The 16,809-nt window shown below is 38.1% G+C and overlaps 1 protein-coding gene across 3 annotated transcripts in view; it reads left to right on the top strand.

The window, feature by feature from the left end:
* Positions 1-16,809, top strand: part of JAK2 (Janus kinase 2) — a 158,832-nt gene that overhangs the window by 93,138 nt on the left and 48,885 nt on the right. For all 3 annotated transcript variants that reach the window (XM_029201382.1, XM_029201383.1, XM_029201384.1), the window contains exon 5: positions 3,923-4,040. In XM_029201382.1, the coding sequence (XP_029057215.1) occupies positions 3,923-4,040 (118 nt within the window). The remainder of the gene's footprint in view (positions 1-3,922; positions 4,041-16,809) is intronic.

The following is a 16,809-nucleotide window of genomic DNA, read 5'->3' as shown; positions in this document are numbered from 1 at the left end:
ATTATCATCTTAATAGAGACAGAGATAAACATTTGACAAAATCCAACATTCTATCTTGATCAAAATATTAAACATAATAAGGATGGAAGGGAACTTAGTCTGATAAAGGGCATCTGTGAAAAACCCAAAGCTAACCATATGCTTGATAGTGAAAGGCTGAATGCTTTCTTCCAAAGATCAGGAACAAGACACAAATATCTGCTCTCACCACTTCTGTTTAACACTGTACCATAGATTCTAGCCAGGGAAAATAGGCAAGAGAAAGAAATACAGGGCATCTATATTGGAAAAGAAGTGGTAAAACTCTCTGTTCACAGATGATATGATCTAGTATATGAAAAATCCTAAGGAATTAAGAAACTATTAGAACTAATAAATGAGCTCAGCCCAGTTACAGGATAGAAATACAAAATCAGTTGTATTTCTATATGCTAGCAATTAGAGAAGAAATGTGAAATTAAGAAAATTCCATTTACCATTGCATAAAAGAATACTTAGGTATAAACCTGACAAAAGAAGTGCACAGTTTGTGTACTGAGAGATATAAAATATTATTGAAAGAAATTAGAGAAACACCTAAATAAATGGAAAGATAATATAGGAAGACTTAATATTGTTAAGATGGCAATGTTCCCATAATTAATCTGTATATTCAATGCAATCTCCACTGAAATTCTAGCTATCTTTATTGCAGAAATTGAAAAATTTGTCATAAAATTCATAAAAAATCAAAGGGACTTGGAATAGCCCAAACAGTCTTGAAAAAGAACAAAGTTAGAAGATTCACACTTATTTCAAAACTTCATCCACAACCACAGTAATCAAGACAGTGTGGTGCTGACTTAAGGTTAGATAATAGATTAATGGAGTAAAATTGAAAGTCCAAAAATAATCTCTCATACTATGGTAATAGACTTTAGACAAGGGTGCCAAGACAATTCATGGGGAAAGAATAGTCTTTTCAACAAATGGTGCCGGGACAACTGAATATCCAAATGTAAAGTAATGAATTTAGGCAACTCACACTTTACAAAAAGGTAACTTAAAATGGATCATAGACCTAAATCTAAGAGCTAAAACTATAAATTCTTAGGAGAAAACAGGATCATGTGTTTGTGTACTTAAATTAGGCAGTGATTTCAATATGGCACCAAAAACCTAAGCAACAAAAGAAAAATAGGTTAATTGGGATTCATCAAAGTATATGTTTGTGCATCAAAGGATACTGACAAAAATGTGAAAAGACAACCTATAGAATGGAAGAAAATGTTTGTAAATTATATATCTGACAGATGTCTTATATCCAGAATATATAAAGAACTCTTACAGTTCAGTACAGTGACAACTAACACAATTAAAATAGGGGCAAAGTTTTGAATAGCCCTTTCTCTAAACAAAACATACAACTGATAAATAAGCATGTGAAAAGATACTCAACATCTTTATTCATTAGAGAAATGTAAATCAAAACCACAATGGGATACCATTTTACCCACTAGGATGGCACGCATTAAAAAGATGGACGATAACACATTGTTATAAATTTGTCAAATTAGGGACTTCCCTGGTGGTCCAGTGGTTAAGACTCCATGTTGCCAATGCAGGGGGCACGGGTTCAATCCCTGGTTGTGGAACTAAGATCCCACGTGCTGCGCGATGTGGCCAAAAGATTAAAAAAAAAAAATTGTCAAATTACCTCTTATTAAGTGGAACATAGGGTGCCAGACGGTGAGCCACATTTCAACAACAGACTACAAGAGGAATTGAAGTAGAAAAAAGTTTATTACTCACAGGTTCTTGAGGAAGTACCCGCATGCCTTAAGGGGTCACATGGAGAGGTCAAGGCACAGTGCATATAGAGAGAGTCAGGACCTGGAGCACGTGCCTTTATTAGGGTTTAAGTGTAGAGTGCCTTGAGGTTCCTGGACTAAGGCCAGACTGGTCAATTCAAAAGAGTTGGGTTTTGGTAAGCCACGTAGGGATCTTATTGAAGAGGTGCATAGGACTAGACACTGGGAGGCAGGGATGACTGTTGATCACAGAGGCTGTTGGGGAAGTTGTATAAGGAACTTAACATTTGCTTGTGACTCTGCAAGTTGTTCTCTAGGGCATGCGTTTGTGTGGGAGCTAATGTCAGTTTAAGGTCACTACAGGACTCTTGATGAAACAAAATGAACGCTGAGTCAGCAGCACCATAGAGTGACTTAGCTAAACTCTCCACCCAAGTGTTGGCAAGGATGTGACCTATTGGGACACTCATACATTGTTAGAAGTATAAAATAGCGCTGCTTTGAAAGACAGTTTGGCTACTCCTTTAAAAGATAAACATAGAATTATCATATGATTCAGCAGTGCCACCCTAGGTATATATGCAAGAGAAATGAAAACATACTTCCACAGGAAAGAAAACTTGTATATGATTATTCATAGCAACATTATTCATAATAGCAAAAAGATGGAAACAAACCAAATGGCCATGAAGTCATGAATGGTTAAGCAGACTGTGGTATATCCATACAATGGGAATTTAATTGGGCAATAAAAAGAAATGAAGTACTGATACTGCTATAAATGTGGATGATCCTTGAAAACATTATGCTAAGTGAAGGAAGGTAGAAAAAGCCACATATTATATGATTCCATTTATATAAAATATCCAGAATAGACAAATTTATAGAGGTAGACTAGTGGTAACTTAGGGCTGAGGAGTAGATAAGGGTGGCTTGGGTAGGGAATTTCTTTTATGGAAGATAAAGATGTTCTAAAGTTAGGTTGTGGTGATGTCTGTACAGTGCTTTGAATATACTAAAAACATTGAATTGTATACTTTAAATGAGTGAACTTTATGTGAATTATATCTCAGTAGAGCTGTAAATAAAAAAAGCAATATAGAATTTTTTTGTTTCTCTGAAGGACAAGTTTGTAACCTCCATTTTTTTTAACTGAAGTATAGTCGATTTACAATGTTGTGTTAGTTTCTTGTGTACAGTAAAGTGATTCAGTTATACATATTTATATATATTCTTTTTCATATTCTTTTCCATTATAGCTTATTACAGGATATTGAATATCCCTGTGCTATATAGTAGGACCTTGTTTATCCATTCTATATATAATAGTTTGCATCTGCTAACCCCAAACTCACAATCCAACCCTCCCCCACTCCCCTTCCCCTTTGGTGACCACAAGTCTGTTCTCTATGTCTGTGAGTCTGTTTCTGTTTCACAGATAAGTTCATTTGTGTCATATTTTAGATTCCACAGATAAGTGATATCATATGGTATTTGTCTTTCTCTTTCTGACTGGCTTTGCTTAATATGATAATCTCTAGGTCTGTCTGTGTAGCTGCAAATGGCATTATTTCATTCTTTTTTATGTAATCTCTGTTTCTTTAAAGAAGAAGCTATTATTTGTTTTCACACCAAATTAGCATTTTCAGATTCCTCTACTGATGTTCCTAGAATTACATTAAAAAATTTTTTTTGAATTTTATTTTTTTAATATAGCAGTTTCTTATTAATTATCTATTTTATACATATTAGTGTATATATGTCATTCCCAATCTCCCAATTCATCCCACCACTACCACCCCGCTGCTTTCCCCCCTGGTGTCCATACTAAAATTTTTTTTGTTAATGTTTTATTTCTGCATTTCTCTATTTTCTATTATTTGCTTCTATGTTCTGTTCATGGAAGAAGGCAGAATATGGATTTTAAACTTATGTTTCTTGTATTTTCTGGCTGTATTATTACCATGGCTTTACCCATATTTCCTTTTGTCCTCACTTTGTATTTAACACTGTTAGTTGTGTTTTCTGATTATGGGATAATACTTTTTGGTAGATCGGAAGTGGTTATATATATACAGTATGTTTATATTAGAACTGTTGGAGGCTGACTGATTGTTTTAATTGTCTTGTAGATTTTACTTTCCTTACTGGTATTGTAATGGCAGCAACAGAACCTATAGGCATGGAATATCTCGAGGTGCTGAAGCTCCTCTTCTTGATGACTTTGTCATGTCTTACCTTTTTGCTCAGGTATGTACATGTGTTAAATGATAAATATCTGGCCATGTAAATGTATCTCTTAATCAGAAAAATACTCACATATGGGAAAATTGATGTTCTGTCTGCATAGCAGGTGCAGAAAGGTAACAAAATTGAGTCTTTTATCACTAATTTTTAATCCCATGGTTTATGGATAATAGAGTCTATCTTATAAAGATTCCTAGAATTGCCCCTTTTGAATTTTCTTTTTATTTTAGTGCTTTAGATCATTTTAAGGATTTCACAAGTTTAGACTGAGTTTTACAACATGATTCATGTAGACCTAAGTGGCTGGAATATAGGACAGTGAAATTTCTTTAGAGAAAAATTTTTTTTAATTCCTAAACAATTTCAGACTTAATCAGTGGGTTGTAAAATGTGAAGAAAGTAAGTAATTGCATAAAAAGTGAACTACAGTAGTTTGTGTAGCCCCTCATAGGAGGGTGGCTGGTTGTTGATACTTAGTCTGAGAACTGTGTTCCAGTTGTTTATTAATATTGTTAAATTTTTGTGGTGTTTTTGAACATTTTTAAATGCTTTTATTGCCTTGATTAGTGCTTTTGTGTAAAGATACACTCTTGATATCCCCAAGGTATCAGATCAAGGAGTTCTAAATCAGATCTGCTAATATCATGGGAAATAACCTCACAGATCCTCATAGCTCACATTTCTAACATGTGTAGTAGGGCTAGTTCAGTTTGTGAGCAACAAATTGAAAAATATTTCTCTTTTGCAATATGAGAGCAACCAACTTTTTTGTGTGTGAGGGGGTAAAATATACTTAATAAAATTTACTATTTTAACCTTTTTTTTTTTTTTGCGGTACACGGGCCTCTCACTGTTGTGGCCTCTCCCGTTGCGGAGCACAGGCTCCGGACGCGCAGGCTCAGCGGCCATGGCTCACGGGCCCAGCCGCTCTGCGGCATGTGGGATCTTCCCGGACCGGGGCATGAACCCGTGTCCCCTGCATCGGCAGGCAGACTCTCAACCACTGCGCCACCAGGGAAGCCCTGCATGTATCTTTTTGAATTATAGTTTTTTCCAGATATATGCCAGGAGTGGGATTGCTGGATCATATGGCAACTCTATTTTTAGTTTTGAGGTGCCTCCATACTGTTCTCCATAGTGGCTACACCAACTTACATTCCCTCCAATAGTGTAGGAGGGTTCCCTTTTCTCCACATCCTCTCCAGCATTTGTTATTCGTAGACTTTTTAATGATAGCTATTCTGACAAGTGTGAGGTGGTATCTCGTAGTTTCGATTTGCATTTCTCTCACAATTAATGATGTGGAACATCTGTTCCTGTGCCTGTTGGCTATCTGTATGTCTTCTTTGGAGAAATGTCTATTTATATCTTCTGCCCATTTTTCAATTAGGTTATTTGTTTTGTTGTTATTGAATTGTATGAGCTATTTATATATTTTGGAAATTAAGCCCTTGTTTGTCACATCATTTGCAGGTATTTTCTCCCATTCTGTAGATTGTCTTTTCATTGTGTTATGGTTTCCTTTGCTATGTAAAAGCTTGTAAGTTTGGACTAGGTCCCAGTTGTTCGGTTTTGCTTTTATTTCTATTGCCTTGGTAAACAGACCATTGGTATGATTTATGTCAGAGAATGTTTTGCCTATGTTCTCTTCTAGGAGTTTTCTGGTATCATGTCTTATATTTAAGTCTTTAAGCCATTTTGAGTTTATTTGTGTATACAGTGTGAGGGTGTCTTCTAATTTCATTGATTTACATGCAGCAGTCCAACTTTCCCAACACCACTTGCTGAAGAGACTTTTTTCCATTGTATATTCTTGTCTCCTTTGTTGAAGATTAATTGACTGTAGGTGTGTGGGTTTACTTCTGGGCTCTATATTCTGTTCCACTGATCCATATGTCTGTTTTTGTACCAGTACCACACTGTTTTGATTACTGTAGCTTTTAATATTGTCTAAAGTCTGGGAGGGTTATGCCTCCTGCTTTGCTCTTTTTCCTCAGGATTGCTCTGGCAATTCTGGGTCTTTTATGGTTTCATACAAATTTTAGGATTATTTGGGAATTCCCTGATGGTCTAGTGGTTAGGACTTGGCACTTTCACTGCTGGGGCCCAGGTTCAATCCCTGGTCAGGAACTAAGAATCCTGCAGGCTGCACGGCACAGCCAAAACTAAAATACAAAAATTAGGATTATTAGTTCTAGTTCTGTGAAAAATGTTATGGGTAATTTGAAGGGATTGCATTAAATCTGTAGATTTCTTTGGGTAGTATGGCCATTTTAACAATATTAATTCTTCCAATCCAAGATCATGGGATATCTTTGTATTTCTTTGAATCATCTTCAGTTTCCTTTATTAATGTTTTATAGTTTTCAGCATATAAGTCTTTCACCTCCTTGATCAGCTTTATTCCTAATTATTTTATTTTTTTGGATGTGGTTTTAAAAGGGATGTTTTTTTAACGTTCCTTTTCTGATATTTCATTTTTAGTGTAAAGAAATGCAACCGTTCTGTATGTTAATTTTTTATTCTGCTACCTTGCTGAATTCGTTTATCAGTTCTAGTAGTTTTTGTGTGGAGTCTTTAGGGTTTTCTGCATCTAGTGTCATGTCACCTGCATATAATGACAGTTTTATGTGTTGAGGTAATTTTTGTATGGTGTAAGGTAAGGGTCCATCTTCATTGTTTTGCATGTGGATATCCAGTTTTTTCAGCACCATTTGTTGAAAAGACTATCCTTTCTCTGTTGAATGGTCTTGTTGCTCTTGTCAAAAACCATTTGAAAACCAACCAACTTTTTACAGCTTCCTTTGTTTCAGTAGTCATTAAGAAAAGAGAGAGGGCTTCCCTGGTGGCTCAGTGGTTGGGAGTCTGCCTGCCGATGCAGGGGACATGGGTTCGTGCCCCGGTCCGGGAGGATCCCGCATGCCGCAGAGCGGCTGGGCCCGTGACCCATGGCCGCTGAGCCTGTGCGTCCAGAGCCTGTGCTCCACAACAGGAGAGGCCACGGTGGTGAGAGGCCCGTGTACCACATTTAAAAAAAAAAAGAAAGAAAGAAAAGAGACAGGCCTCTGAGAATAGTGTACTATGAAGTTATGACTTTATACTGCTTTTAGAATTATATTATTGCATCTATTCTGCAGATCTGGTTTATTTTGATGGAATGCTAGTTAAGTTCCATTAATAAGGCAAGTTTTCCTAAACTATTCATTGATCTACTTTACCCTAATATTAGTACTATGACATCTCATACTTCTTTTTCTTTTTTTTTTTTTTTAACATCTTTATTGGGGTATAATTGCTTTACAATGGTGTGTTAGTTTCTGCTTTATAACAAAGTGAATCAGTTATACATATACATATGTTCCCATATCTCTTCCCTCTTGCGTCTCCCTCCCTCCCACCCTCCCTATCCCACCCCTCCAGGCGGTCACAAAGCACTGGGCCGATATCCCTGTGCCATGCGGCTACTTCCCACTAGCTATCTACTTTACGTTTGTTAGTGTGTATATGTCCATGACTCTCTCTCGCCCTGTCACAGCTCACCCTTCCCCCTCCCCATATCCTCAAGTCCGTTCTCCAGTAGGTCTGTGTCTTTATTCCTGTCTTACCCCTAGGTTCTTCATGACATTTCTTTTTTATTCTTAAATTCCATATATATGTATTAGCATACGGTATTTGTCTTTTTCTTTCTGACTTACTTCACTCTGTATGACAGACTCTAGGTCTATCCACCTCATTACAAATAGCTCAATTTTGTTTCTTTTTATGACTGAGTAATATTCCATTGTATATATGTGCCACATCTTCTTTATCCATTCATCCGATGATGTGTACTTAGGTTGTTTCCATCTCCGGGCTATTGTAAATAGAGCTGCAATGAACATTTTGGTACATGACTCTTTTTGAATTTTGGTTTTCTCAGGGTATATGCCCAGTAGTGGGATTGCTGGGTCATATGGTAGTTCTATTTGTAGTTTTTTAAGGATCCTCCATACTGTTCTCCATAGTGGCTGAACCAACTCACATTCCCACCAGCAGTGCAAGAGTGTTCCCTTTTCTCCACACCCTCTCCAGCATTTATTGTTTCTAGATTTTTTGATGATGGCCATTCTGACTGGTGTGAGATGATATCTCATTGCAGTTTTGATTTGCATTTCTCTAATGATTAATGATGTTGAGCATTCTTTCATGTGTTTGTTGGCAGTCTGTATAAAATATCTATTTGGGTCTTCTGCCCATTTTTGGATTGGGTTGTTTGATTTTTTGTTATTGAGCTGCATGAGCTGCTTGTAAATTTTGGAGATTAATCTTTTGTCAGTTGCTTCATTAGCAAATATTTTCCCCCATTCTGAGGGTTACCTTTTGGTCTTGTTTATGGTTTCCTTTGCTATGCAAAAATTTTTAAGTTTCATTAGGTCCCATTTGTTTATTTTTGTTTTTATTTCCATTTCTGGAGGAGGTGGGTCAAAAAGGATCTTGCTGTGATTTATGTCATAGAGTGTTCTGCCTATGTTTTCCTCTAAGAGTTTGATAGTTTCTGGCCTTACATTTAGGTCTTTAATCCATTTTGAGCTTATTATTGTGTATGGTGTTAGGGAGTGATCTAATCTCATACTTTTATATGTACCTGCCCAGGTTTCCCAGCACCACTTATTGAAGAGGCTGTCCTTTCTCCACTGTACATTCCTGCCTCCTTTATCAAAGATAAGGTGACCATATGTGCGTGGGTTTATCTCTGGGCTTTCTATCCTGTTCCATTGATCTATCTTTCTGTTTTTGTGCCAGTACCATACTGTCTTGATTACTGTAGCTTTGTAGTATAGTCTGAAGTCAGGGAGCCTGATTCCTCCAGCTCCTTTTTTCGTTCTCAAGATTGCTTTGGCTATTCGGGGTCTTTTGTGTTTCCATACAAATTGCGAAATGTTTTGTTCTAGTTCTGTGAAAAATGCCAGTGGTAGTTTGATAGGGATTGCATTGAATGTATAGATTGCTTTGGGTAGTAGAGTCATTTTCACAATGTTGATTCTTCCAATCCAAGAACATGGTATATCTCTCCATCTATTTGTATCATTTTTAATTTCTTTCATCAGTGTCTTATAATTTTCTGCATACAGGTCTTTGGTCTCCTTAGGTAGGTTTATTCCTAGATATTTTATTCTTTTTGTTGCAATGGTAAATGGGAGTGTTTTCTTGATTTCAATTTCAGATTTTTCATCATTAGTATATAGGAATGCCAGAGATTTCTGTGCAATAATTTTGTATCCTGCTACTTTACCAAATTCATTGATTAGCTCTAGTAGTTTTCTGGTAGCATCTTTAGGATTCTCTATGTATAGTATCATGTCATCTGCAAACAGTGACAGCTTTACTTCTTCTTTTCCGATTTGGATTCCTTTTATTTCCTTTTCTTCTCTGATTGCTGTAGCTAAAACTTCCAAAACTATGTTGAATCACAGTGGTGAGAGTGGGCAACCTTGTCTTGTTCCTGATCTTAGTGGAAATGCTTTCAGTTTTTCACCATTGAGGATGATGTTTGCTGTGGGCTTGTCATATATGGCCTTTATTATGTTGAGAAAAGTTCCCTCTATGCCTACTTTCTGCAGGGTTTTTATCATAAATGGGTGTTGAATTTTGTCAAAAGCTTTCTCTGCATCTATTGAGATGATCATATGGTTTTTCTCCTTTAATTTGTTAATATGGTTTATCACATTGATAGATTTGCGTATATTGAAGAATCCTTGCATTCCTGGAATAAACCCCACTTGATTATGGTGTATGATCCTTTTAATGTGCTTTTGGATTCTGTTTGCTAGTATTTTGTTGAGGATTTTTGCATCTATGTTCATCAGTGATATTGGCCTGTAGTATTCTTTCTTTGTGTCATCCTTGCCTGGTTTTGGTATCAAGGTGATGGTGGCCTCGTAGAATGAGTTTGGGAGTGTTCATCCCTCTGCTATATTTTGGAAGAGTTTGAGAAGGATAGGTGTTAGCTCTTCTCTAAATGTTTGATAGAATTCCCCTGTGAAGCCATCTGGTCCTGGGCTTTTGTTTGTTGGAAGATTTTTAATCACAGTTTTAATTTCAGTGCTTGTGATTGGTCTGTTCATATTTTCTATTTCTTCCTCATTCAGTCTTGGCAGGTTATGCATTTCTAAGAATTTGTCCATTTCTTCCAGATTGTCCATTTTATTGGCATAGAGTTGCTTGTAGTAATTTCTCATGATCTTTTGTATTTCTGCAGTGTCAGTTGTTACTTCTTCTTTTTCATTTCTAATTCCATTGAGTCTTCTCTCTCTTTTTCTTGATGAGTCTGGCTAGTGGTTTATCTATTTTGTTTATCTTCTCAAAGAACCAGCTTTTAGTTTTATTGATCTTTGCTATTATTTCCTTCATTTCTTTTTCATTTATTTCTGATCTGATTTTTATGATTTCTTTCCTTCTGCTAGCTTTGGGGATTTTTTGTTCTTCTTTCTCTAATTGCTTGAGGTGCAAGTTTAGGTTGTTTATTCGAGATGTTTCCTGTTTCTTAAGGTGGGCTCTTATTGCTATAAACTTCCCCCTTAGAACTGCTTTTGCTGCATCCCATAGGTTTTGGGTCGTTGTGTCTCCATTGTCATTTGTTTCTAGGTATTTTTTTATTTCCTCTTTGATTTCTTCAGTGATCACTTCATTATTAAGTAGTGTATTGTTTAGCCTCCATGTGCTTGTATTTTTTGCAGATCTTTTCCTGTAATTGATATCTAGTCTCATGGCATTGTGGTCAGAAAAGATACTTGATACAATTTCAATTTTCTTAAGTTTACCAAGGCTTGATTTGTGACCCAAGATATGATCTATCCTGGAGAATGTTCCATGAGCACTTGAGAAAAATGTGTATTCTGTTGTTTTTGGATGGAGAGTCCTATAAATATCAATTAAGTCCGTCTTGTTTAATGTATCATTTAAAGCTTGTGTTTCCTTATTTATTTCCATTTTGGATGATCTGTCCATTGGTGAAAGTGGAGTGTTAACGTCCCCTACTATGAATGTGTTACTGTCGATTTCCCCTTTTATGGCTGTTAGTATTTGCCTTATGTATTGAGGTGCTCCTATGTTGGGTGCATAAATATTTACAATTGTTATATCTTCTTCTTGGATCGATCCCTTGATCATTATGTAGTGTCCTTCTTTGTCTCTTCTAATAGTCCTTATTTTAAAGTCTATTTTGTCTGATATGAGAATTGCTACTCCAGCTTTCTTTTGGTTTCCATTTGCATGGAATATCTTTTTCCATCCCCTTACTTTCAGTCTGTATGTGTCTCTAGGTCTGAAGTGGGTCTCTTGTAAACAGCATATGTAAGGGTCTTGTTTTTGTATCCATTCAGCCAATCTGTGTCTTTTGGTGGGAGCATTTAGTCCATTTACATTTAAGGTAATTATAAATATGTATGTTCCTGTTCCCATTTTCTAAATTGTTTTGGGTTTGTTATTATAGGTCTTTTCCTTCTCTTGTGTTTCTTGTCTAGAGAAGTTCCTTTAGCATTTGTTGTGAAGCTGGTTTGGTGGTGCTGAACTCTCTCAGCTTTTGCTTGTCTGTAAAGGTTTTAATTTCTCCATCAAATCTGAATGAGATCCTTGCTGGGTAGAGTAATCTTGGTTGCAGGTTTTTCTCCTTCATCACTTTCAGTATGTCCTGCCAGTCCCTTCTGGCTTGTAGGGTTTCTGCTGAGAGATCAGCTGTTAACCTTATGGGGATTCCCTTGTGTGTTATTTGTTGTTTTTCCCTTGCTGTTTTTAATATGCTTTCTTTGTATTCAATTTTTGACAGTTTGATTAATATGTGTCTTGGAGTATTTCTCCTTGGATTTATCCTGTATGGGACTCTCTGTGCTTCCTGGACTTGATTAACTATTTCGTTTCCCATATTAGTTAAGTTTTCAACTATAATCTCTTCAAATATTTTCTCAGTCCCTTTCTTTTTCTCTTCTTCTTCCGGAACCCCTATAATTCGAATGTTGGTGCATTTAATGTTGTCCCAGAGGTCTCTGAGACTGTCCTCAGTTCTTTTCATTCTTTTTTCTTTACTCTGCTCTGCAGTAGTTATTTCCACTATTTTATCTTCCAGGTCACTTATCCGTTCTTCTGCCTCAGTTATTGTGCTACTGATCCCATCTAGAGTACTTTTAATTTCATTTATTGTGCTGTTCATCGTTGCTTGTTTCATCTTTATTTCTTCTAGGTCCTTGTTAACTGTTTCTTGCATTTTGTCCATTCTATTTCCAAGATTTCGGATCATCCTTACTATCATTATTCTGAATTCTTTTTCAGGTAGACTGCCTATTTCCTCTTCATTTGTTAGGTCTGGTGGGTTTTTATCTTGCTCCTTCATCTGCTGTGTGTTTTTCTGTCTTCTCATTTTGCTTATCTTACTGTGTTTGGGGTCTCCTTTTTGCAGGCTGCAGGTTCGTAGTTCCCGCTGTTTTTGATGTCTGTCTCCAGTGGCTAAGGTTGGTTCAGTGGGTTGTGTAGGCTTCCTGGTGGAGGGGACTAGTGCCTGTGTTGTGGTGGATGAGGCTGGATCTTGTGTCTCTAGTGGGCATGTTCACGTCTGGTGGTGTGTTTTGGGGTGTCTGTGGCCTTATTATGATTTTAGGCAGCCTCTCTGCTAATGGGTGGGCTTGTGTTCCTGTTTTGCTAGTTGTTTGGCATAGGTTGTCCAGCACTGTAGCTTGCTGGTCGTTGAGTGAAGCTGGGTGCTGGTGTTAAGATGGAGGCCTCTGGGAGATTTTCACCGTTTGATATTATGTGGAGCTGGGAGATCTCTTGTTGACCAGTGTCCTGAAGTTGGCTCTCCTACCTCAGAGGCAGAGCCCTGACTCCTGGCTGGAGTACCAAGAGCCTTTCATCCACACGGCTCAGAATAAAAGGGAGAAAAAGTAGAGAGAATTAGTAGAAGTATGAAGAAAGAAAGAAGGAAAGGAGGGAAGGAAGGAAGGAAGAAAGAAAGAAAGAAGGAAATAAGGCAAGAAGGAAAGAAAGGAGGCAGGGAGGGAGGGAGGAAGGAAGGAAGGAGGGAAGAAGGAAGAAAGAAAGAAAGAAGATACAGTAAAATAAAATAAAGTATAATAAAGTTATTGAATTAAAAAATACTTATTTAAAAAAAGAAAAAAAAAAGGGACGGATAGAACCTTAGGACAAATGTTGGAAGCAAAGCTATACAGACAAAATCTTACACAGAAGCATACACATACACCCTCACAAAAAGAGGTAAAGGGGAAAAAATCATAAATCTTGCTCTCAGAGACCACCTCCTCAATTTGGGATGGTTCATTGTCTAAAGGAGGGAAGGAAGGAAGGAAAGAAAGAAAGAAAGAACGAAGGTAGAGTATAATAAAGTTATTAAAATTATTAAGAAAAAAATTTTTTTAAAAAAAACCATGGACGGATAGAACCCTAGGACAAATGGTGGAAGCAAAACTATACAGACAAGAACTCACACAGAAGCATACACATATACATTCACAAAAAGAGGAAAAGGGGGAAAAATCATAGATCTTGCTCTGGAAGCCCACCTCCTCAATTTGGGATGACTCGTTGTCTATTCATGTATTCCACAGATGCAGGGTACATCAAGTTGATTGTGGAGCTTTAATCCGCTGCTCCTGAGGCTGCTGGGAGAGATTTCCCTTTCTCTTCTTTTTTCGCACAGCTGGGGGGCTCAGCTTTGGATTTGGCCCTGCCTCTGCGTGTAGGTCACCTGAGGGCGTCTGTTTTTTGCTCAGACAGGACGGGGTTAAAGGAGCCGCTGATTCGGGGGCTCTGGCGCACTCAGGCTGGGGGGGGGGTTGGGGAGGGAGGGGCACTGCGTGCGGGGCAGGCCTGCGGCGGCAGAGGCCAGCGTGCGTTCTCCCGGGGAAGTTGTCCCTGGATCCCGGGAACCTGGCAGTGGCGGGCTGCACAGGCTCCGCGGAAGAGCGGTGTGGATAGTGACCTGTGCTCGCACACAGGCCCCTTGGTGGCGGCAGCAGCAGCCTTAGCGTCTCCCGCCCGTCCCTGGGGTCCGTGCTTTTAGCCGCGGCTCGCGCCCGTCTCTGGGGTCCGCGCTTTTAGCCGCTGCTCGCGCCCGTCTCTGGGGTTCGCGCTTTTAGCCGCGGCTCAAGCCCATCTCTCGAGTTCCTTTAAGCAGCGCTCTTAAACCCCTCTCCTCGCACACCAGGAAACAAAGAGGGAAGAAAAAGTCTCTTGCTTCTTCTGCAGGTGCAGACTTTTCCCCGGGAAAGCCGCCAACCCCAGCCCTCTCCCTGCGCTCCGTCCGAAACCGAAACCCGAGCCTCAGCTCGCAGTCCCGCCCACCCCGGCGGGTGAGCAGACAAGCCTCTTGGGCTGGTGAGTGCCGGTCGGCACCGATCCTCTGTGCAGGAATCTCCCCGCTTTGCCCTCCGCACCCGTTGCTGTGCACTCCTCCGCGGCTTCGAAGCTCCCCCAGCCGCCTCCCGCAGTCTCCGCCCGCGAAGGGGCTTCCTAATGTGTGGAAACTTTTCCTCCTTCACAGCTCCCTCCCACTGGTACAGGTGCCGTCCCTATTCTTTTGTCTCTGTTTTTTCTTTTTTTCTTTTGCCCTACCCAGGTACGTGGGGGAGTTTCTTGCCTTTTGGGAGGTCTGAGGTCTTCTGCCAGCGTTCAGTAGGTGTTCTGTAGGAGTTGTTCCACGTGTAGATGTATTTATGGTGTTATCTGTGTGGAGGAAGGTGATCTCCGCGTCTTACTCTTCCGCCATCTTCAAGGTCCCCCCCTCATACTTCTGATCTAGAAAAATTATGGGTGATTTCCAGTTTTGTCTTCCTAGGAGGGATTTTCTTATTTAAGATGGCAAAATAATTTCACAGTAGAATCCTAAATTGTGTCTAGACACTACCACATGCAATTTTCTATTACTTAATGTTTCTATTTCTCTAAATCCATGCCTAGAAAATAAATAAGGCAATAATTAACTTATTCTCAGATTGTATTGATATCAGGTTAAACTTTATGCATATTATAGACTAAATATAGCAAATTTGATCAGTGATATCACCAGATTGTAAGAAAACGTTGACATTATAAAATAACTGAAAAAATAGTTCAGCCAGTAAAGTTTTTAAAGCACAGTATAAAAGACAGTATTGTAGAAAGATAGATTTGGAAGCAGTAAGCAAATAAAAGCTAAAAGTGAGATGGCCCTTTTTGGCTGTGTTGGGTCTTCGTTGCTGCATATGGGCTTTCTCTAGTTGTGGTGAGCTGGGGCTACTACTCATTGCAGTGCACGAGCTTCTTATTGCAGTGGCTTCTCTTGTTGTGGAGCACGGGCTCTGGGCGTGCAGGCTTCAGTAGTTGTGGTTCACAGGTTCTAGAGCACAGGCACAGTAGTTGTGGCTCACGGGCTTAGTTGCTCTGTGGCATGTGGGATATTCCCAGACCAGGGCTCGAACCCGTGTCCCCTGCATTGGCAGGCATATTCTTAACCATTGAGTCACCAGGGAAGTCCTGAGATGGCCCTTTTAAATTCATTTTTCTACTGAAGATTGTCTTTATATCATCAACTTTGTCTACTCAGCCAATAAATATACTGTTGCCATGTGAGTAACCTTTAATTAATTCATGTATGTTCAGCTAAAAAGTGGATATTTACTTTGTGTTCTTTCTTGGTTCATCTTTGATTCTGTGACTGTAACTGTTTTCTTATTTTTCTGGCTGAATGCAGATAAAATTTCTTGGTTCAAATGTTGTTTTTAGCTACCCATATGAAAAACTACTTTTCTACAGTTTTATTTAAACAAAATTTTTATTGATACATACTGTAGGAAGTAGGAAGGCTGGTTTAAGATAATATGCTTTGGCATTTGGGACTGTATTTCATTTGTAACTTTTCTCTAATGGATATTTGGTTGATTATGTTGTTAGCACTGCTCTCACTAATTTTATCTTTGGGTCATGAGTTCCACAGAATATCCTCATAAACAGAATTTATTATCCTCTGGTCCTACATAGTATATGAAACAAAAGCAAGCTATTAAAAATAATCTACCTAGTCATTACTAATCTGTAGCTCTTTCTTAATCAGAATGACTTACTTGCATATTTTCAAATATGTGGTGAAATAAGTATTTGAAATTGAGCAAAAAGAAATCTAACTCCTTCTATGAATTAATTTTGTATGACAAACATTTAGGCCTTTGGTTAATACTGGTTATTTCATGGTTTGTGTCTTTTAAGTAATATATTTTCTTATACAAAAATGTTTCTAATTTGTTAATAGAAAGTTAAATATATTAAAAAAATTTTTTTATTGGAGTATAGTTGATTTACAATGTTGTGTTAGTTTCAGGTACAGCAAAGTGAATCAGTTATACATATACATGTAGCCACTCTTTTTGGATTATTCTCCCATATAAGCCATTACAGAGTATTGAGTAGAGTTCCCTGTGCCATACAGTAGGCCCTTATTAGTTATCTATTTTATATATAGTAGTGTGTATATGTCATTCCCAGTCTCCCGTATTATCCCTCCCCCACTTAGCCCCTGATAACCGTAAGTTTGTTTTCTACATGTGTAATTCTATTTCTGTTTTTGTAGATAAGTTCATTTGTACCCTGTTTTTTAGATGCCACCTATAAGCGATATCATATTATATTAAACAAATATACTTTTAAATGCATATATATTTCTTTTAGTAAAATTTTTTTAATTCATGTAAAACTTTAATTTCATGAGGTGTTTTCATAGCAAAGAAGGGAGATACCTATATAAAATATAGAA

The sequence above is a fragment of the Monodon monoceros genome, unplaced genomic scaffold, assembly GCF_005190385.1.
Source record: "Monodon monoceros isolate NGI ecotype Baffin Bay Population unplaced genomic scaffold, NGI_Narwhal_1 Super_Scaffold_5, whole genome shotgun sequence".
NCBI lineage: Eukaryota > Metazoa > Chordata > Mammalia > Artiodactyla > Monodontidae > Monodon > Monodon monoceros.
The sequence above is the reverse complement of the archived record's forward strand: the minus strand, read 5'-3'. Positions and strand labels throughout refer to the sequence as shown.